General features: G+C 43.6%; 1 protein-coding gene across 12 annotated transcripts in view; it reads right to left on the reverse strand.

Annotated features, from left to right (window-relative positions):
• Window positions 1–23,784, reverse strand: part of SRPK2 (SRSF protein kinase 2) — a 291,812-nt gene that overhangs the window by 140,328 nt on the left and 127,700 nt on the right. For all 12 annotated transcript variants that reach the window (XM_082254427.1, XM_082254419.1, XM_082254422.1 and 9 more), the window contains one exon: window positions 6,967–7,112. In XM_082254427.1, the coding sequence (XP_082110553.1) occupies window positions 6,967–7,112 (146 nt within the window). The remainder of the gene's footprint in view (window positions 1–6,966; window positions 7,113–23,784) is intronic.

Raw genomic sequence — 23,784 nt, forward strand, 5'->3', positions numbered from 1 at the left:
ACTGAGAGGACCAATCAAACTTTAGAACAGTACCTTCGATGTTTTGTTAGTTATCTTCAGGATGACTGGGTGGACTATCTTCCCACGGCAGAGTTTTCTTACAACAATTCTAGACATAGCTCAACCTCTCAAAGCCCGTTTTTCTTAAACAATGGTTATCATCCAGTTTTTATTCCTGATCTCCCTATCTCAACTCCAATTCCTGCTGTAGCCAACAGATTAACTATGTTGCAAGAGATTCAGGAGAAATTAATTGAGACTTTGAAGGAGGCTCAGGAATGTTACAAGAAGGCTGCTGATAGACATCGCCGATCACTTCCTACCTTTCAAGTGGGTGACAAGGTTTGGTTATCAACCAAAAATTTGAAGGTCCATGTTCCATCTGCAAAGTTGGGACAAAAGTTTGTGGGACCTTTCCAGATTTCTGCTCAGGTCAACCCAGTCACTTTCCGTTTAAAACTTCCCGACAGTATGAGAATTCACCCAGTTTTTCACATATCACTGCTCAAGCCATTTAAGGAAAATCCCTTTCCTGGAAGAATTCTTCCGCCTCCTCCACCTGTTGAAGTACAGGGTGAAGAAGAATTTGTAGTGGAGAGAATTCTTGATTCCAGGATGTTTAGGAATAAATTCCTGGGAGCCAGAAGAAAATGTTCATGCCCCTAGATTAACAAAGGAGTTCCACCAGAGGTTTCCTCTTAAACCTGGTCCTAAGACGTCCAGCGGACGTCCTGGGAGGAGGGGAGTACTGTCAGGACCCGGACTTGAACCTGGGACCTCCATGGTGTCTGGCAATGACTCTACTCACTGAGCTACCTGGAATGCTGGACAGCTCCCTGGACAAATCCTTGAATGATCCTGCTGTGAATCTTTATTGCCTTGAACCTTGAACCCTTTGCTCCTCCCATGAACTTCCTGTTATAAACCATGTCTTTGCACTTCCTGGTCGCCAGAATATTGTGCCTTAAACAGCCGATATCTCGCTTGTCTCTCCTGCTACCGTCTGTATCTTTGCTACCATCCGTTATCGACACTTGGCTTGTTCCTCGACTACTCTTCTGTTTGATCCCAACCTGCAACTACTGGTTACCGACCTTTGGCTACTCCTTGACTACGCTTCAGCTTAATCCCTATCTGCTACTGGACTCTGACTTGCTCACTTCCTGGTGGGGCGATCTTGAGGACCGCGACCTGGTGCTAACACGCAGCAAAATCCATCTCCACCTTCAGGAGCGCTGGTGAAGACCGGTTAGTACTTAGACTCCGCACCTCAGGTGAGCCTGCGTCATCTGCCTGGGTGACCTGTCAGTGTTCCTATCCTGCTGGTTCCTGTGTGACCTGCGACTGCTATAGCTACTGGTCTTCGAGCCTGACCCCGGATCGTGACACTATCGGCCCCTCGCCACCCTCCAATGGAAAAAGTGCAGATTTCGTCCAATTTATGGAGAGGCCAAAGAAATACCTAAATCTAGAAGTCATAGCCGTGATGGCCTCCAGAGACACATTGGCAGCACCCAGAAAGAGCAAAATGTCATCCCCACACAACATGAGCTTCTCATGGAGAAGCGGAATCCAGAAATCAGTGGATTGGCGAAGATCAGGGCAGCCAGTGGTTCTATGGCAACCGCAAACAGCAGGGGAGAAAGAGGACACCCCTGCCTAGTACCCTGTCCCAGCCTAAAGAAAGGAGAAACCCTATCAGCATATCTTCTAGTGGCCTTGGGAGCATTGTACAGAAGCTGCACCCATGAAAGAAACCTCTCTCCAAAGCCAAACGTGGTCAGAACTAACCATAAATACTTCCATTCTACACTATCGAATGCTTTATTAGCGTCCGTCCAGTGATAGTAGCACCCTTTGTCTCATGTTGTCAGCAGGTGTTTGCATGTTAAGAAAAAAACCTCCGGAGATTTAGGGCTGTGGACTTGTGGGGCATAAAACCCGCTTGATCTGCATGTATAAAGGACAGAATTAACTCATTAGTTGTTGGGCACGTATCTTTGCCAGGATTTTAACATCACTCTGCAACAATATCAGTCTGTAGGACCCTGGATATAGTGAGCCCTTACCCGGTTTCAGAAGCTGAATATTAGCCTTGGACATAGATTCTGGGAGAAACTTGGCATCTAATGTGGCATTAAAAACTTTTTGGTGGCGTGCCAAAATACATTCCCCATATCTAGTGTACACCTCTACAGGGATACCATCATCACCGGGGGCCTTGGATGCTGGGAAGGAGGTAGCAGCCCTCTGCACCTCGTCTAAGGTCAGCAGGAAGTCCAGTTTGGAGCTCCGAGCTAGAGACCGTGTAGGAAGTTTTAACTCATCCAAGGCGGCATGCAATCCAGGGAATAATGACACTGCGATTGGTAAAGGGATTTGTAGTACCTGTTCAGCTCAGCTGCAATAAGGTCAGCGAGACTTCGTATACAGCCATCTGGAGCACGAAGTGTACCTATGGCAGGAGAAGCCTGGTGTGAGCAAGCTATCCTAGTCACGGTCAGCTTAAACGAATAAAACACAAAGAACGAAATGTTGCCATGTTTTTATTGAACACACCATGTAAACATTCACAGTGCAGGTGGAAAAAGTATGTGAACCCCTAGACTAATGACATCTCCAAGAGCTAATTGGAGTAAGATGTCAGGCAACTGGAGTCCAATCAATGAGATGAGATTGGAGGTGTTGGTTACAGCTGCCCTGCCCTATAAAAAACACACACCAGTTCTAGGTTTGCTTTCACAAGAAGCATTGCCTGATGTGAATGATGCCTCGCACAAAAGAGCTCTCAGAAGACCTACGATTAAGAATTGTTGACTTGCATAAAGCTGGAAAGGGTTATAAAAGAATCTCCAAAAGCCTTGCTGTTCATCAGTCTACGGTAAGACAAATTGTCTATAAATGGAGAAAGTTTAGCACTGCTGCTACTCTCCCTAGGAGTGGCGGTCCTGTAAAGATGACTGTAAGAGCTCAGCGCAGGCCGCTCAATGAGGTGAAGAAGAATCCTAGAGTGTCAGCTAAAGACTTACAAAAGTCACTGGCAAATGCTAACATCCCTGTTAGCGAATCTACAATACGTAAAACACTAAGAATGGATTTCATGGGAGGATACCACAGAGGAAGCCACTGCTGTCCAAACAAAACATTTACAGTTTGCACAAGAGCACCTGGATTTTCCACAGCAGTACTGGCAAAATATTCTGTGGACAGATGAAACCAAAGTTGAGTTGTTTGGAAGAAACACACAACACTATGTGTGGTTAAAAAGAGGCACAGCACATAAACATCAAAACCTCATCCCAACTGTGAAGTATGGTGGTGGGGGCATCATGGTTTGGGGCTGCTTTGCTGCGTCAGGGCCTGGACGGATTGCTATCATCGAAGGAAAAATGAATGAAGTTTATCAAGACATTTTGCAGGAAAACGTAAGGCCATCTGTCTACCAGCTGAAGCTCAACAGAAGATGGGTGTTGCAACAGGACAATGACCCAAAGCATAGAAGTAAATCAACAACAGAATGGCTTAAACAGAAGAAAATATGCCTTCTGAAGTGGCCCAGTCAGAGTCCTGACCTCAACCCGATTAAGACGCTGTGGCATGACCTCAAGAAAGCGATTCACACCAGACATCCCAAGAATACTGCTGAACTGAAACAGCTTTGTAAAGAGGAATGGTCAAGAATTACTCCTGACCGTTGTGCACGTCTGATCTGCAACTACAGGAAACGTTTGGTTGAAGTTATTGCTGCCACAGGAGGTTCAACCAGTTATTAAATCCAAGGGTTCACATACTTTTCCACCTGCACTGTGAGTGTTTACATGGTGTGTTCAATAAAAACATGGCAACATTTCATTCTTTGTGTGCTATTAGTTTAAGCAGACTGATTGTCTATTGCTGTGACTTAGATGATGATGATGATCTGATCACATTTTATGACCAATTTGTGCAGAAATCCCTATCACTCCAAAGGGTTCACATACTTTTTCTTGCAGCTTTATTTGAAGTGAGCCTGATAGTTTTACATAACGTAGCAACATCCGCCCATGTAGGACACCCAACATTAGAGGTACTTTATTTTTCCAAAGAAAATACTGCTTTGTGCACAGTTCCTGACTAGTATTCCCATGTTTCTCTCCATCGCTCTGCTAATGTGCCCCAAAGTGCTAATGGAGAGGGGCAGGGGAGGGGTAAACAAGGATGCTGTGCAGGCACCCAACATCCTCCTAGGCCAATAATGTTATTGGCTCTTATGACACAGGTGGCTGGAATGGTTGTAAAGGTGCAAAATGAAAACTCCTGGCTTTGTATAACTAAAAGGCAGGCTAGGTACACCCGCTGGCTGGTACAAGTTTTTTGGCAACTTTTAGATATTTTGCTAAGGCACCCCTAAAGAAAATTTAAGGCATCCTAGGGTGCCTGGACACCTTGGCTAAAAAAGGATGGGCTAGACTCCCACAGGGGTGTAAAACTGGCGACCCTCTAGCTGTTGCAGAACTACAAGTTCCATAATGCCTCTGCCTGTGGGGGTCATGCTTGTAACTGTCAGCCTTGCAATTCCTCATGAGACTTGTAGTTCGGTAAGAGCTGGAGGGCCACCAGTTTCCGCAAGAGCTGGAGGGCCGCCAGTTTGGGCACACCTCAGGCTCTCTCCTTCCAGTTCTAGCCGCTCGGATGTTACATGCGGGTCTGTGTACACATATACTGTATGTTCCTCATCAGTATCATGACAATACAGTAAAGGATCACAATATATACATTTATCAGATGAATATGGTTCTGCCTCCCCCGGGGATGATGACAGGTGGCAGCGAACATTGGGTCAGCCGGACCCGTTGATTGACATCAACGCTAGCCAATCATGGCCTGATCTCGCCTCCATCGGCGTGATGGCGCCATCTAGTGGCTAATGAACGAAACGACGTACAGGTATGCCGTTTCACGCAATAGCACCACTTTGCCGCAGTATATATGCAGCAGCCGGTTGGCAAATGGTTATTATTGTTTTACCTGCAAAAGGGGCCAGCCTGAATTGATCTAGCATGAAGTGATCTAGCAGGACTTTGTTTTCTGACTAAAGTTCAACTTTTAAGTGGACCTAAACCCATCTATCTAACAGTTTCAAAAAACAGTTACGTTACTGACACGTGCTGGGAAAGTAAATGTCACATTGGCTGTGCTCTCAACCAAACCATCAAATGACTGGTATCATAACTGATCACATGTGCAGCATCATGGCAACTTAAAGCGGAGCTCCACTTGTTAGCATCCCCCCCCCCCCTCCGCTGCCACATTTGGCACCATTTCGGGGGGTTGGGGGGAACGGACCACCTTTCAAAACCAGGTATCTGCTATCACTTCTGGGTAAGATTGACGCAGATCGCAAACCCAATGCATTTGCCCACACCGCATCACATGGTACAAATGCATCACGCAAACCGGTTGCAGTGCGTTGCTAAAAGTAGTGCATGTGTGGTGCGATTGCTGAAATTGCAACGCACAGAACCACACAGGAACACACACGGCACAAATGTATACAGTCTTACAGGTCTATGCACCACCGCTTCTCCCTCCAGGGATCGGTGTGCACTCCAACAACAAGAAGTTTGTGGCAGACGGAACTTTAATGTGGACCCGGAAGGGACGCCGCCCATGGGACCTCCACCCAGTTTCACAAACCGCATCCCCAGGAAAGCCACCAGGTGGCTTGTGTGCAGGGGACACTATATTTAAGATAAATGCATGTTTGAGCAGGGAACACCATGAATCAGTTGGATGGGTGATGCACAGGGGACACTATGCATCAGTTAGAAGTATGTACCCAGAGGACACTTTTTATTATTGTTATTTTAAGGACTTGTATAGCACCAACGGGTTTGAGCAGCCCTTTAAAATATAAGAGACAGTATAGGTAAAATACAATTCAAAACAGAAGAATTATGAGGGCCATGCTCGTGGAGCTTTCAATCTAAAAGGGAAAGGGTAGCTGTACAAACGTTAACAGCTGAGGGGGATGGGCAGATGGAGAATGTGAAAGTACAGTTTTTAAGTGGAGGTGAGGAAAGTTTCCCTGAACAGGTGAGTTTTCAGGTAACACCTAAAGGAAGACAAAGCAGGATATAACCAGATAGATAGAGGTAGCGAGTTCCAAAGTGTGGGAGAGGTTCGGGAGAAGTCCAAGAGGCGAGCATGGGAGAAAGTGATGAAGCAGCTAGAGAGCAGTAGGACTCGTGAGGAGCAGAGTGGACAATTTAGGTGATAAGTTGAAATTAAGTTGGTGATGTAACTGGGGGCAGTGCAGTGACGGCTTTGTTTGTTGGATTTAGTATTTTGAATTCTATACCTTGGGCTAGTGGAAGCAAGGGAACCAGGAAGTTAGAGTTTATTGAGGAGGAGCAGGTGGTTAACTGTATCAAAGGCAGTGGAAAGGTTTAAGGCTCCATGTACACGGGACGCTGGAAATGGCCATTTAGGAGCAGTTGGGAGTTTTTTTCAGAAGCCCCTGAACGCAGCTCCATGTTATCTTATCTGTCCATGTACACATGGTCGTTTACAGTCATTTGCAGGCAGTTGCGTTCAGGGACTTTTTTTAGAACGCAATTATTAGCGTTCGAACGTGTGTTTTCCGGCGTTTCAAACGCACAAACGCGTCCGATGTGTGTGTGGGTGCAGGGGAGGTTATACTTCACTTACAGTACGTGTGTGTGCATAGAATACATCAGAATGTGTGTGTGCATAGAATACATCTTTATAGAAAATGTCTATAAAGAAATATAAACATAACTTACAAAGGGGCTGTGATAAGCCATCAGTATTATTCACGCAGGCCAAAGCTCACAAACAATGCACAACAATATATTGTCTACGTAAATGGCTCTATATAAAAAGAGACGTGGAATATGCCAGTGCTACAGAAATGAACACAGTAAAAAAAAAGTTAGAAAAATATAGCTGTTGTAGTTTACTAACCTTTACAGTAGTCAGCAGGATCTTCTTGTTCCTCATCGTCTGATCCCAAAATCTCCTCCTCAGGCTCTGGAGGTGCTGGCTCAGGTATAGGAGGTGGTGGTGGGGGAGGTGGAGGAGCTGAGGGTGCTTTCTGCTGAGCCTCCGGCCTGGAATATGGAAGGATGCACTTAATTTACAGTAGATGTAATAGCTTCTAATCAAAAGAACTAAACATTGTGTTTTGGGTGGATGGCAGTCATTTTTTTAAACCAAAGTTATTAAGAAAAAAGTGCACCACAACTCAAAAAGGGGAAAATTTGCTATGTTATAGAGAACAATTAGAACTATTTGTGTAGAAGTTGTACACTGAATTTTTTTTTACATAACCACTAAAATCCTTTTTTTTGTGTACAGTACAGGACACAGGTCTTCAATCATGACAGATGTGTTATATGCTGCACCTTCATTTGATTGTTACATAGTGAGGTTGAAAAAAGACACCAGACCATCCAGTTCAACATATGGATGTGTGTGTGTGTGTATTCAGGTTTATGTCAATAGTACATCGTATATCCCTGTATGCTGTCGTCGTTAAGGTGTCCATTTAATAGTTTTTTTAAACTATCGACGCTCCCCTGCTGATATCACTGCTTGTGGAAGAGAATTCCACATTCTGCCGCTCTGACAGTAAAGAGCCTTTTATGCAGTTTAAGGTTTAACCGCTTCTCTTCTAATTTTAGTGAACGGCTGCATTTCTTTTTAAATTTCCTCTCGCTGAAAAGTTTGTTCCCTATACTAGGGTCGCCAGTATGGTATTTGTACATTGATATCATATACCCCCCTAGAGCATCCCCTCTTCAGAGAGAATAAGGTCAATGCTTGTAGTCTTTCCTCATAGCTGAATTCCTCCAGTCCCTTGATTAGCTTTGTTGCCCTTCTCTGGACTCTCTCCAGTTCCAGCACATCCTTCCTGAGGACCAGTGCCCAGAAATGGACAGCATACTCCATATGCGGCCAGACTTCATGTAGAGTGGCAGAATTATCATTTTATGTCTGGAGTGAATTCCCTTTTTAATTCATGCCAGTATTCTGTTGGATTTGCTTGCAGCAGCTTGAGTTGAGCTGAGTAACTTGCGTTAGTATTTTTGGCACCCAAATGCATTACTTAACCTTTTTAAACATTAAACCTCATTTGCCATGTAGTTGCCCACCCCATTATTTTGTTAAAGTCTTCTTGTAAGGTTTCCAAATCCTGCATAGAATTTATTGCCCTGCTTATCTTTAGATCATCCACAAAAACCGAGATTGAGCTGGTTATTCCATCCTCTAGATTGTTAATGAATAAATGAAACAGGATTGGTCCCAGGACAGATCCTTGGGGGACCCCACTTTCCACATCAGACCATTCCGAGTACTCCCCATTTATCACCACCCTTTGGACTCGCCCCTGAAGCCAGTTTTCAATCCAGGTACTCGCCCTATGGTCCTCACCTACGTACCTTAGTTTGTACAGTAAACGCTTGTGGGGAAATGTATTAAATGCCTTTGTAAAATCCAGATACACCACATACACAGTCCTTCCTTTATCTAGATGGCAGCTCACTTCATAGAAGGTAACTAGATTGATCTGGCATGAATGATTTTTCATGAATCCATGCTGATTACTACTAATGATACAGTTTTCATGACTAAAATCTTGTATATAGTCCCTCATCATCCCCTTGCATCTAGCTTGCAGACTATTGATGTTAGGCTAACTGGCCTTTAAATCCCAGGGATATACATCAGCCCTTTTTTAAATATTGGCATCACATTGGCTTTTCTCCAATCATACATTACCAATCCCGTCAGTAGACTGTCCATAAAAATTAGGAACAATGGTCTGGCTATCACCTGGCTGAGTTCCTTAAGGACCCTCAGGTGTAAGCCATCTGGTCCCGGTGACTTATTTATGTTAAGTTTTTCAAATCTAGTTCTGAGTCTGTCTTCTGTTAACCATGAGGGTGCTTCCTGTGACGTGTTATTAACATTACAGTCTAGGTTACTGAATCCCCCTGTTTCTTTTGTGAAGATTTATGAGAAGAATTTATTAAGGGAGGCCAATATGTTCTGGCCAGACTTTCCTACTATTTATGTACTTAAAGAATTTCTTTTATCTTTTTTACTCTCTTCCGCAATGAGCCTGTTGGGTTCTATGTTTTCTGCCTTGATTGCGTTCTTACATTTCTTAATGCATTCTTTGTAATGTTGGAATGCTGACAATGACCCCCTCAGCCTTATATTTTTTTAAGGCATTTTCTTTTGTATTTATTTGCATTTTTACGTTGGAGTTTAGCCACCCAGGGTTTATTTTAGCTCTTTTAGAACCTATCCCCTGTTGGAATGTATTGGCTAAAACCTTTATTCATAAGTTCTTAAAGCACTCCCATTTTTCCTCCGTGTTTTTTTCCTAGGATTTTATCCCATTTAATATAATCTAGCAAAGAGCGCAGTTTGGGGAAGTTATATCTTTTAAATTTCAGTGTCCTTGTATTACCCTTGCGTTTCCTATTTATGTGATTTATATTGAAACGAATTGACCTGTGGTCACTGTTTCCGAAGTTGCCCCGTATTTCTACATCCTCAATCAGATCTGTATTATTCGTAATCAATAGGTCTAGTAACGCATTGTTTCTTATTGCGTTCACAATCTGACCCTTGAAATTGTTCTGCAAAACATTTAGAAAATGGCAAGCCTTAGACAAATGTGCGGTTCTTTCTGCCCAGTCTATATCTGGATAAATAAAATCTCCCATTATAATGACATTTCCCGTCCTTGTCGCCATTCCAAGCTGTGATAGGAGGTCCGTGCCTCCCCCCTCCCCCTCTGGTTAGGGGGCCTATAGTATATGCCCAGCATTACCTTCCCCTTAGTTTCACGTCCTCCCTAGCTTCATTAGTGATATCGTCCCTCATTTATTGCACATCATTTTTGATATACAGGCATACCCCTCCCCCTTTTTTACCTACCCCATCTCTGCAATAAAGTAAATAACCCTAAATGGTTGCCAGCCAATCATGAGAGCTGTCAAACCTCTGAAATTTGCACAAAATACTCCCCATACACTGAGCAACTCTAGTTCTCCCATCTTGGGACTGGACATAGGCAAAGCCTCTTAAAGCTTTTGAAAACTCCCCGATTTAACCCCTCCCACCATGTGAATCTCAGATTTGTAGCAGGAAATGAAGGATCATAGCACAGAGGTCCCATGCCCTGTACTGTACTCCAAAAAAAGGGTTTTACAGGTACAAACTATGCAGGGAGACCAGGTAGTGGAAAACCACTAAGCTTGATGCTGAAATGCCTAAGATGTGCCAACAGGACTAGTAGTATGAGCTTTATTCAGAAAAGGCAGTTCCTTACCCATGACAGAAGAGGCTTGAGAAATGATATGGTGAAGGACATTTAGGAGAAGGACATAAGGAAGGCAACACACTATTCTCATTTAAGTGGAAACCAGAAACCACCTTTGGTAAAGAGAAAACATTTTTTTCCTTCAATATCACCAAAAAAAAGGTTCCTTACAGAACAGGGCAGTTCTAAAATCCTTCTTGGGGAAGGTAATAGCCACCAGAAACACCACCCTATGGGTAGGATTCCCCAAAGGAATATCTATATTGGTTCAAAGGGCAGCTTTTGTGGGACTAAAAATACCAAGGGAAGGTCACATGGCATCACTGGTGTCCAATAAAGTGTGAAGATATGAGCAACCTTAATAAATGAAACCCCTATCAATCACCCTCGGTTTGGAGCTCTATGCAAGATTTCACCTCACGGGGTAACGATGTTAATGAGAAAAGTGAGGGATCAACCCAGAACTACACGGGAGGAGCTTGTTCATGATCAAGACAGTTGGGACCACAGTCACCAAACAAACCATTGGTAACAGAATACGCCGCCATGGACTGAAATCACGCAGCGCCCACAAGGTCCCCCTCCTCAAGAAAGCACATGTACAGGCCCGTCTGAATCATTGAGATGTTCATTTGCAGACTTCAGAGAAGGATTGGGAGAAGGTGCTGTGGTCAGATGAGACCAAAATTGAGCTCTTTGGCATTAACTCAACTCGCTGTGTTGTTGAGCAAAAAAGAAAATGCTGACTATAACCCTAAGAACACCATCTCTACAGTCAAGCACAAAGGGGGAAACATTATGCTTTGGGGTGGTTTCTATGCTAAAGGTACAAGCCGACTTTGCCGCATTGAGGGGCCAATGAACGGGGCCATTTATTGTAAAATCTTGGATGAGAACCTTCTTCCCTCAGCCAAAACACTGAAGATGGCTCATAGATGGGGCAATGATGACAATGACCCAAAACATACCGCCAAGGAAACAAAGGAGTGACTCAAGAAGGCACACATTAAAGATAAGAGTGGTAGATAAGAGTCAGAGTGGTCTAGTTAGTCCCCAGACCCTAATCCTATAGAAAATTTATAGAGAGGGAGCTGAAACTTTGAGTTGCCAAGCGACAGCCAAGAAACCTTAAGGATTTAGAAAACACCTGGTAAAAAAAAAAAAAAAAAAAAAAAAAAAAAGGAGTAGACCAAATTTCCTCTCGAGATGTGTGCCTAGTAACCAACTATAAGAAATGTCTTAACCTCTTCTTGCCAACAAGGGTTTCTCCACCGAGTACTAAGTCATGTTTTTCTTGGGGCTCAAATTACATTACACACACACTGAACAAAATTATAAAATCGCAACACTTTTGTGTTTGCCCCCATTTTTCAGGAGCTGAACTCAAAGATCCAAGACTTTTTCTATGTACATGTACACAAGACGCCTATTTCTCTCAAATATTGTTCATAAATCTGTCTAAACCTGTGTTGATCAGCACTTCTCCTTTGGCGGTATAATCCATCCAGCTCACAGGTGTGGCAAATCAAGATGCTGATTAGACAGCATGATTATTGCACATGTGTGCCTTAGGCTGGAAATAATAAAAGTCACTTTAAAATGTGCAGTTTTACTGTCTGGGGGGGTCCAAAAACCAGTTAGTATCTGGTGTGACCACCATTTGCCTCAAGCAGTGCAACACATCTCCTTCGCATAAAGCTGATCAGGTTGTGGATTTTGACCTGTGGAATGTTAGTCCACTCCTCTTCAATGGCTATGCGAAGTTGCTGGATCTTGGCAGGACCTGAAACATGCCGTCGTATATGCCGATACAGAGCATCCCAAACATGCTCAATGGGGTGAAATGTCCGGTAAGTATGCTGGCCATACAAGAACCTGGGATGTTTTCAGCTTCCAGGAATTGTGTACAGATCCTAGGACCCAGAACATGGGCCCATGCATTATCATGCTGCAACATGAGGTGATGGTCGTGGATGAATTAAACAATGGGCCTCAAAATCTCGTCTCGGTATCTCTGTGCATTCAAAATGCCATCAATAAAATACACCTGTGTTCGTTGTCCATAACATATGCCTGCCCATACCATAACCCCACCGCCACCATGGGCCACTCAATCCACAACTTTGACTTTAGCAAACCGCTCACCCTCAACGTCATACACGCTGTCTGCCATCTGCCCTGTACAGTGAAAACCTGGGAGTCATCCGTGAAGAGAACACCTCTCCAAAGTGCCAGACACCATTGAATGTGAGCATTTGCCCACTCAAGTCGGTTACGATGACGAACTGCAGTCAGGCTGAGACCCCCATGAGGTCAAGAAGCATGCAGATGAGCTTCCCTGAGACGGTTTCTGACAGTTTGTGCATAAATTCTTTGGTTATGCAAACAGATTGTTGCAGAATCTGTCCGGGTTGCTGGTGTCAGACGATCTTGGAGGTGAAGATGCTGGATGATGAGGTTCTGGGCTGGGGTGGTTACACGTGGTCTGAGGTTATGAGGTCAGTTGGATGTACTGCCAAATTCTCTCAAATGCCTTTGGAGACGGCTTATGGTAGTGAAATTAACATTCAATTCACGGGCAACAGCTCTGGTGGACATTCTTGCAGTCAGCATGCCAATTGCACGCTCCCTTTAAAACTTGCGCGACACCTGTGGCATTGTGCTGTGATAAAACTGCACATTTTTGAGTGGCCTTTATTGTGGCCAGCCTAAGGCGCCCCAATGCAATAATCATGCTGTCTAATCAACATCTTAATATGCCACACCTGCGAGGTGCATGGATCATCTCGGCAAAGGAGAAGTACTGACTAACACAGATTTAGGGCTCTTTCACACGGGCAGTCCGATCAGATCCGCCTGTCCGTTTTTTAGGCAGATCCGATGCCCCATTCAGCCCTATGGAGCAGCGGATGTCAGCGGTGACATGTCCGCTGACACCCGCTGCCATCCGCATTCGATCCGGTCTGTGAAATCCAGACGGATGGAAACCCTATTTTCCATCCATCCTGGGGATCGGATGAGAGCGGACAGGCGGTCCGCTCTCATCCGATTCCCCATAGAGAGCAGCGGGGGCTGTGACACCTCCCTCTCCGCACTGCAAGCGGAGACGGATCTCCGCCGGCTCAGCGGGGATCGCGGATCGATCCCCGCTGAGCAGCACGGATCCGCCTACGGAGGGGGACCGTGTGAAAGAGCCCTTAGACAGATTTGTGAATAATATTTGAGAGAAAGAAGCTTTTTGTGTACATAGAAAAAAGTCTAAGATCTTTGAGTTCAGCTCATGATAAATGGGGGCAAAAACAAGTGTTGCGTTTATAATTTTGTTAAGTGTGTATACCTATCTATAGATATATACATAGATACACACACTTTTTAAGAATTTTTTTAACATGAAATAATACCAATTTGAAAATAAGGTTAAATTTTAGAGGTCTCCAACATCAACAGGCTGTACAGAATTTGTTCCAACACATTTAGTTTATCAGCTGCATCTTATTTGTATGTCACATGGCAGCTGGTCGCTTAATTTCCCATTCTCGCCACGGTTTAGGTTTCCTTGTTTATCCAATGCTTTACTGTGAAGTTACAATGTAAATGATGTCTTTTTTTTTGTTCATGTGTCTGTGGCTCAACCTTTTGCTACACTAAACCCCTGAGCACCGCAGTAAAGTTTCTGTTATTCAAAAATATACCATAAAAATTCAGAGAGGATCACTTAACCACTATTTCCTTTCATTTTAGGAGCCGATTCTATCTTAAATAAATTAGATTTATCATGGAAAAGATCAACCTGGCTTTAAATACCAAACACACCATTGTCCTTGTAAAGTATATCAGTTCACCTTGTATCAACCTACACCTTGACAGACCCTGATCTGAAAGAGGAACTGTGAGCCATTTAAAGCTTATTAGATTCACATGTGAAATACATCAGCTGCATGTAATTCATATGATTGCGTGTTAATGCAGTTAAAAATCCTTTTTGCCATGTATAGCTTGCATTTTAAATCTGAAAGGGGATTGTCACATCATTTCTCTACATACTGTATGTAGGCTCCATTTCCTGGTTCTGCTCCCCTTCACTGGAAGATAATGGTTTGTCTAAATGGGAAAAATCTTCAGTTTCTACTAATGTGAAACTATCACAATGCTGTAAGGCAGGGATCCCCAACCCTGGTGCCGCGGACTGGTGACAGTCTGCAGTTTTTGGTGCGTTTGCTGCACTTGGGGTGCCTTTAACATGTAATGCTAACACAAGCACGATGCACATTTGCAGCGTTTCTGAAACGAATGGCAAAGCGCACATTTTCTGTGTGGTTTGCCATTCATTTGGAAGCATACAGATGGGAATGGAGCCTCATTGTTCTTGTGTAAATGCACCAATTTCATTTTCAGGCACCATTCACACCTAAAGTAGTGGCTCGTTTTCCCAGTGACACAGATAGGGCAGCCTGTTTACTTCAATGGGCTGCGCTACATGTGGCAAGGTAGCTCATATACCATATTTATCGGCATATAACACACACTTTTTCCTCCTAAAAATGGAGGAAAAAGCAACAGTGCATGTTATACGCTGATATTTAAAAAAAAAAAAGGACAGGAAGCAGCGCCGAGAGGCAGAAGGGGGCGGGCCGGGCCGAGGAGGAGGGAGGATGAGCTGTCATAGGAAGTCCCGCCTCCTATGCCGAGACGTGCGACATCTATCATAGGTGCCAGGACTTCCGATGACAGCGATAGCTCGTCCCCCATTCTCCTCGGCCCAGCCCCTTCTGCTCTCGACGCTGCTTCCTGGCCTTTTTTTAAATTCATTTGAATATTGTCAAGGCGATAGTGTCAATGGCGCTGGCGATGCGGCATTGCTGGGCACTGTGCTGGCGAGGCTGCATTGCTGGGCACTGCGCTGGCGAGGCTGGATTGCTGGGCACTGCGCTGGCGAGGCTGGATTCATGGGCACTGGTGAAACGTCATTTGATTAAAAAGTTCAAAAGCGGTTTATTTCAAATTTAAGCTTTTTTCCTGAAATTTCTCTCCAATAATTGAGATGCGTGTTATACGCCGGTGCATGTTATACGCCGATATATACGGTATATTTTTGCACATTTATTCAATCACTCTGTATCCAATCAAAAGCAGGCCCTTGCACTACATCAGGGGTGTCCTGTGGGCTGTATGTGGCCCCAGAGTGTTTAGCAGGCAGCCCGAGTCAGTCTGAAGGGACCCTGGGAAAGCCAGGCAAATGCATTGCCAGGGGTGCTGCAAAAACGTAGTTGATGGGTGAAGGTGTGCTAATGAGGTCAGCTGGTGAACTCCTTCCTGTGTCTTACTGGTTCCTCTGTTTCTGTCTGTATACCTCTGAGTCTCTGAAGCTTTCTAAGAAATACAGCAAGGGCTGTATTTTAGCCTCAATGTGGCTAAAAAAGGTAAGGTCTTGTTCTCAAAACCAAAGAAAGCTTGTATTTTTCTGCAACCAAGGTACATTAATTGTATATTGGTACATCAGCGAGCTGGATTTTAGAAAAAAAAAAAAAAAAGGTAAACTTCTAAGTCAGCAGACAGTCGAAAAAAAAAAAAAAACTAATAGTGTATGCCTGTCAGAAACTAAAAGCTTGGCTAAAGTAAGCTTGACCGCAGTATTAGCCAACAAACATTTATTATATTGCAGCTGCATTGGTTTTCTTTTCCCATTTAATTTCACCTGTTAATAAAGCTGGCCATTTTCCAACTTCCTTTACCAGACCAAACTGTCCAGTAAAAGTCACACTTAGAGGGTTGAGACAAACCATTTGCTATCGATTCGTTTCTAATGCTGGCCCATACACTAGCCGAAAAATCATTCAAACTCGTTTTCGAATAACGAACACTCGGCCATGAGAGCAAACCATTTTGCCATCATGTAATGACCAAATTTTGATCGATAAATCGTTCAATGGACATTAATGAATCTGTTTTTCATTCGTTTTGCCACATATGCCTAGTGCAAACAGTTTGGGCGAGAAACACATTAACCTTTCAATTCATCGTTTGTTCGGTGGAATTTTCCAAAACTGTGATTTTTCAGCTCTGAAAAGGTAAAACCGATTTTCTATTTGTGCCAATTAACAGGACGAAAAACAAACGAACGGACCAAATGACAGATTTTCAAACGATTTTTCGGCTAGTGTATGGCTAGCATAAGACTAAGGCCAAGAGGTTGGGGCTAAAAACACATTAATCTTGCTGCATAATTTCTGATGGAACATTAATAAAGGCTACATAATTTTATTGCAAGTTGGATCAGTGTCGGACTGCTTACTTTTTTAAATTTGTTATTCAAGTCCATTTAACTCCTTTAGTGCCTCTAACACTACCTTCCCCCCAGATTGAAAGTGCTGCTGTCCAAAGGCGCCTCAGTTGCCCCTCCAGAGTCTAGCCTTCCTAAGACAGTAAGACCCCGTTCACACTGGGACTACCTGTCAGGCGACCTGGTCGCCTGACAGGTCGCCGTGGGTCGCCTGGCATAGAGAAGCTGTGGACCCGTTCTAATAGGAGCGACACAAGTCGCTCCGACTTAGAAAAAGGGTCCGGAGCTTCTTTGGGGCGACCCGGAGCGACCTGCATTGACTTCAATGTTATGAAGTCCGTGCCGGCCACTCCGAGGTCGCGGTGCGAGCTCCGCGCCGCGACCTGTGAGGTCGCCCGGGAAGTCGGATCACCCCAGTGTGAACGGGGCCGAAGTGTGTTACTAACCAGATGATGAAAATAGAAAAAAATAAAGAAAATTAACTTAGAAACCACATTTGGGGTCCATGCACACTAGCTTATTTTTAAGCTTCTAGCAGCTACTTTGAGCATTTTTTCTGCCCCTAGAAGCAAAGAGCATTATCCTATGTGCCTATGCACACTATTGTAAGCTAGAAGTGTTTTTTTTTTTTTTTAACGTTCTAGGATCAGAAAAAAAAAAAAAACACCTTTTTTTTGCATTATTGGGAGCAATTTGCCAGCAGAAAAAAAAAAAGCTGACAGCTCCTAAACGCTGTTAACCGCTGCTAAGCCCTGGTTTCCAGACTTTTTTCCTTAGCCAGCGGCCTGCCTGCTTCCTTAACCACTTCAGGACCAGGCCCTTTTTTGCGATACAGCACTGCGTACTTTAACTGACAATTGCGCAATTGTGCGATGCTGTAAATAAATAAAATTGATGTCCTTTTTTCTCACAAGAGAGCTTTTTTTTGGTGGTATTTGATCACCTCTACGGTTTTTATTTTTTGCACTATAAAAAAAAAAAGACTGACAATTTTGAAGAAAAAAAAAAAACCATTGTTTACTTTCGGCTATAAAACTAATCCAATAAAAAAAATTAAAAAAATATTAAAAATGTCTAAATGAATTTAGGCCAATATATATTCCGCTACATGTTTTTGGAAAAAAAATAAAAAATCCCAATAAGCCTTTAGTGATTGGTTTGTGCAAAAGTTAGAGTCTAAAAACGTTTTTATTTTTTTTTATTTTTACTAGTAATGGCAGTGATCAGCGACTTATAGGGGAACTGCGGCGGACAAATCAAACACATTTGACACTTTTTTGGGGACCAGTGACACCAATACAGTGATCAGTGCTAAAAAATATGCACTTTCACTGTAATGACACTGGCGGGGAAGGGGTTAACATCGGGTGCTTTTTCTGTGTGGGAGGTGCTTCTTTAGCAATACTGATCATCCAGTTTATTGATTTCCCTAATACTAATACGCTTACACAGTGGCGCTCTCTCTCCTCCTCCCCGATTTATGAACTCAAACTGGGAGTTGTAACTGAGACAAGACACGGTTTACTCGCATTTTAATGTGGAGGTGCATATTAGGTTAATTTTTTAACTGACCAAATGTGCACCACAAATACAGCAAGCAGGATATTTAACACCGCTTCAATAGGTGCGGATAATGGCCTACAAATTAATATTTTTTTTAAAATTCATGATATTAAATAAAAAGTAAAATATAAAAAAAATATAAACATCAATTATGCTTTCGGCCAAGTGCATCCTGAATTTTTGGTACTAACATTTTGGGTGCACCACTACCGATTAGTTTCAATTAACCGGATAAAAAAAATGTCCAAAAAAGTTTGGTGTAAAATTTAGTTAATATGTAAAGTTTAAAAAAAAATGGGATTTTTGACTTACCGTAAAATCCATTTCTCTGATGTTCATTGATGGACACTCCTGTCATTCTTGACCATTGGGTTATACTGCCCCCTACAGGAGTAGGACACTAGGCAGAAAAAAAACTTCTGGCTACACCCATGGGCAGTCCCAGAGGGTATACTCCCTCTCCCTACTATAGTCACTCAGTTTTGTTACAAGCATTGTCAGGAGAATTATAACTCCACAGAGGGAGTTCATTGTTCATTGATGGACACAGCTACAGAATCTTCTTGACTATTAAGTTTGCTGCCCTCCTACAGAAGGACACTAGGCAAGAAAAAGCTTTACCACACCTATGGGGCAGTCCCGGGGATATACTCCCACTTCCTGTTATAGGCACTCAGTTGTGTTGCAAGCAGTGTCAGAAGAAAGATAACCCAACTCAATAGGGGAATGGGTGCTGTGTCCGTCAATTAACATCAGAGAAAAGGATTTTACGGTAAGACAAAAATCCAATTTTCTCTTCATTGATGGACACAGCTCCAGAATCTACTTGACCAATGGGACGTCCCAAAGTAGTGTAAAACACGAGGGGTGGGAAAAAACACAGCAGAAAAAAAATTCCCAAAGGCTCAACCTAGCCAGCCAGGTAACATGAAGCTTAACCAAGAACAACTTGAGCTTCCCCTGAAACATACACTCCTAAAGAGGACTAGACCTCTGAGACAGCAGCCAGCAAAATCTTGTGGCCAAATCAGCATCCGCAGATGCCAGAACATCCAGTTTGTAAAACATTTTGTGAAAGTGTGCACAGACGACCAGTGGCCGCCTTGCAAACTTGCATCACAGATGGCGGAAGGCCCAGGACGCACTAGGCGCTAGGTAGAATGCGCCTTAGAAGGGAAAGGAGAACCTGACCCTTGATTGAATAGGCTTGTACCACCGTCTGTCTGACCCATCTAGAAATGGTCACAGCAGACGCGGCCAAAACCTTACGAGGTCCGTCTGTATGGACAAATAGTGAGTCCGATTTCCTAAACAACTTGGTTGCCGCCAGGTACAACTATACAACTAAACCACATCCAGAGAATGCAAGGCAATCTCCTTAGGATACCTAGGTTTTGGACACAGGGAAGGCAACACGATGTCTTTATTTAGCCAGTTCCTTACCGGCCCATAGTCAAATGACGCCGGCAGGAACATTATGTTGATCCGGGTGGCCGTCATATGTCCTCCGCCCGTTCTCGCCGTTACCTCGCGCCCCTGGGGGCACGCGACGCTACGATCGGGGATGAGGCATGTCCCTCGGACATCACAGCCGGTCACAAACGTCAACAAAGATGGAGGTAACTCACTGTTACCAGGTTCTCCTCCTCACACACTGATCCAGTGTGATGAGATCTGGAAACACTTTACTGTGCCATACTACTGTGCCCTCATTGCTCCACCAAATAAAGAGGACCTGTCACCAGCTGATCCTAGTACCTATCGGAGTTCATCAGAGTACCTGTCACCTGCCCATCAGAATACCAGAGTACCTGTCACCTGCCCATCAGAGTACCCGAATACCTGTCACCTGCTCATCAGAGAACCCGAGTTTTGTTACAGTGTAGCATGACTGAGCAATTGTCATTCAAAGTGTGAGAGTGCTTGAAGCTGAAAATTGGTCTGGGTAGGAAGGGGGTGTAACTGCCCTGTATGGAAGTGGTTGAACGGAAACCAGAAATAACCTTAGGAAAGAACGACTGACAAGGACAAAGCACCACTTTATCTCTGTGAACCAAGTAAGGTTAACGACATAAAGCTGCCAGCTCCGACACCCTACGTGCAGAAGTAATAGCCACCAAGAGGCCTACCTTCTGGGACAATGTAAGCAGAGGAATCTCGCGCATATTTTCAAACGGCGGTTACTCAAGAACCGACAGCACCAAGTTGAGATCCCACAAGGGCAAAGGAGACCGCACTGGGGGGAGCCAAGTGGCGAACCCCCTGAACAAAAGTGCGAACCAAAGAATGAGTAGCCAAAGGACGTTGAAAGAAAAACAAACACCAAGGTTGAACCTTGCCCATGATGGTGACAAAGGCCAGACGCTGCTCGACAACTTGGAGGAAAACCAAACTCCGATTCACAGAAAAGGAGTGGAGGCGAACCCCAAGAGATTCACACCTGCAAAATACGCTCTTCAAAACGCGCTGGTAAATGTTCCTAGAAGTAGATCTACTAGCTTGCCGCAGCGTGGGACACACCGATTCAGACAACCCTTTATCCTTCAGCACCTGGCTTCCCACAGCCAAGCTGTTAAAGTCAGTGACTGTAAGGCAAGATGGAAGATTGGCCCTTGAGCCAACAGATCTCCTCTAAGAGGAAGTCTCTAAGGAAAAAAGTGTCAGAGGGGGGTTTACTTCCTCTTTAACCACTTCCATACAGAGCAGTTAGACCCCCTTCCTGCCCAGACCAATTTTCAGCTTTCAGCACTCTCACACTTTGAATGACAATTGCTCAGTCATGCTACACTGTAACCAAACAAAATTTTTTATCATTTTTTTCACACAAATAGAGCTTTCTTTTGGTGGTATTTGATCACAACTGTGTTTTTTTTTTTTCGTGATATAAGCAAAAAGAGCAAAAATTTTGAAAAAAACAACACTTTTTTTAGTTTCTATTATAAAATTTTGCAAAAAAAATTAATTTTTCTTCATACATTTGGGCCAAAATTTATACTTCTACATATCTCTGGTAAAATTAACCCAAATTTGTGTATATTATTTAGTCTGTGTGAAAGTTATTGAGTCTAGAAGCTATGGTGCCAATTACTGAAAATTGATCACACCAGATGTACTGACGGCCTATCTCCTTTCTTGAGGCCCTGAAATGTCAGGACAGTACAAATACCCCCCAAATGACCCCTTTTTGTAAAGTAGACAGTCCAAGGTATTTAATAAGAGGCATGGTAAGTTTTTTGAAGTTATACATTTTTTTCCCACAATTCTTGTGAAAATGAAGAAAAAAATGTTTTTTTTTCTTTTTTTTCCTACAAAGTTGTCAATTTATAAGCTATTTCTAACACACAGCATGTACACAGCAAAAATGACACCCCAAAATACATTCTGCTACTCCTTCCGAGTATGGTGATACCACATGTGTGAGACTTTTACACAGCCTGGCCACAAAAAGAGACTCCACATCCAAGTAGCCCCTTCAGGCGTTCTAGGAGCATAAATACACATAAAACTTTCTTACTACCTATCACACTTTTGAAGGCCCTATAGCACCAATACAATGGAAAAGTCCACAAAATGACCCCATTTTGGAAAGCAAACACTCCAACGTATATTTTATGAGGCATTATGGGTCGTTTGAACATGTCATTTTTTTCCACAAGTTTTGGAAAATGTGGGAAAAAAATAAAAACTTTTTTTTCACAGCCTAGCCATATAGAGGGGCCCAACATCCAAGGAGCACCATCATGCATCCTAGCCACTTGCCTAGGCCTATTTTTGACATTTGGTGTTTACATGCTAAAATCAGTTGTTTTTGCTAGAAAACTACTTAGAACCCCTAAACATTATATATTTTTTTAGCAGAGACCCTAGAGAATAAAATGGAGATTATTGCAATATTTTTTATCACACCATATTTGCGCAGTGGTCTTCCAAACGCAATTTTTTTTGGAAAAAATTCACTTTTTTCAATTAAAAAATAAGAAACCAGTAAAGTTAGCCCATTTTTTTTCCATAATGTGAAAGATAAGGTTACACCGAGTAAACAGATACCCAACATGTCATGCTTTAAAATTGCGCACGCTCACGGAATGGCGACAAACTTAGGTACTTAAAAATCCCCATAGGCGACACTTTAAAAATTTCTACAGGTTGCCATCAGAGTTACAGAGGAGGTCTAGGGCTCAAATTATTGCTCTTGCTCTAACGATTGTGGTGATACCTCACATGTGTGGTTTGAACACCGTTTACATATGTGTGCGGGGTTTCCGTATGCGTTCGCTTCTGCGCGCGAGCTCACGGGGACAGGACGCTTTAAATTTTTTTTTTTTATTTTTACACCGTTTTAAAAGAAAAAAAAAATTGATCATTTTCATTTCTATTACAAGGAATGTAAACATTCCTTGTAATAGAAATAGGCACGACAGGACCTCTTTTTTTGTGAGATCTGGGGTCAAAAAGTCCTCAGATCTTACAAGTACACTAAAAGATAGAATAAAAAAATAATAATAAAATAAAATGAAAAAAAAAAAAAAAAAAAAAAAAGAGACCTTTAAACCGGTTGCTAGGCAACGACGTTTGCCATAGCTCCGGCCCTCCAAGACCATAGAGTCGAGTGAGGGCAAGCTTGCCCTCACTTGACATCCTGTCTGAGGATCCGGGACCGGATTGTTTTCCCTGCATCCTGGAAGGGTATCCCGCGGCGAATCCACCGCTGGGACTACCCTTATCGGAAAGCCAACCGTCCACCGTTTAAAAAAATACCAGGGTTGTGGCAGCTATCTGCTGCCATAACACGGGTATTTAGGTTTAAATGGAGGACGTATATAAAACTTTTTGGACTTGGACATGGTGGCTGTATGAAGGGTTACAGGTACTCGGGTACTTTGCTGGGCAGGTGACAGGCAGGTGACAGGTACTCTGGTACTGATGAGCAGGTGGCAGGTACTCGAGTACTCCGATAGGCAGGTGACAGGTACTCGGGTACTGATGAGCAGGCGGCAAGTACTTGGGTACTTCAGGCGTCAGGTACTCTGATGAGCAGATGGAAGGTACTCGGGTACTCTGATGGGTAGGTGACAGGTACTCGGGTACTCTGATGGGTAGGTGACAGATACTCGGGTTCTCCGATGATGGGTACTCCGGTGACATGTACTCAATGTACCCGAGTACCTGTCATCAGAGTACCCGAGTACCTGTCATCAGAGTACCCGAGTACCTGTCATCAGAGTACCCGAGTACCCGTCATCAGAGTACCCGAGTACCCGTCATCAGAGTACCCGAGTACCCGTCATCAGAGTACCCGAGCACCTGTCACATGCCCATCAGAGTACCCGAGTACCTGTCACCAGCCCATCAGAGTACCCGAGTACCTGTCATCAGAGTACCTGATGGGCTGGTGACAGGTATTCGGGTACTTTTGATGGGCTAGTGACAGGCACTTTGATGGGCTAGTGACAGGTGCTCTTTATTGGGGGGGGGGGGGGCAATCAGTGTGTTTGGGGTGCACTGTAATTGGTAACTAGCTGTTACCACAATCTCCTCCTCACACAGGATCAGTGTGTGAGGAGGAGAACACGGTGACAGCTAGTTACCGTGTTCTCTGTTG

Source organism: Pelophylax lessonae, assembly GCF_965119305.1.
Source record: "Pelophylax lessonae genome assembly, chromosome: 4".
In the NCBI taxonomy this organism is placed as follows: Eukaryota; Metazoa; Chordata; class Amphibia; order Anura; family Ranidae; genus Pelophylax; species Pelophylax lessonae.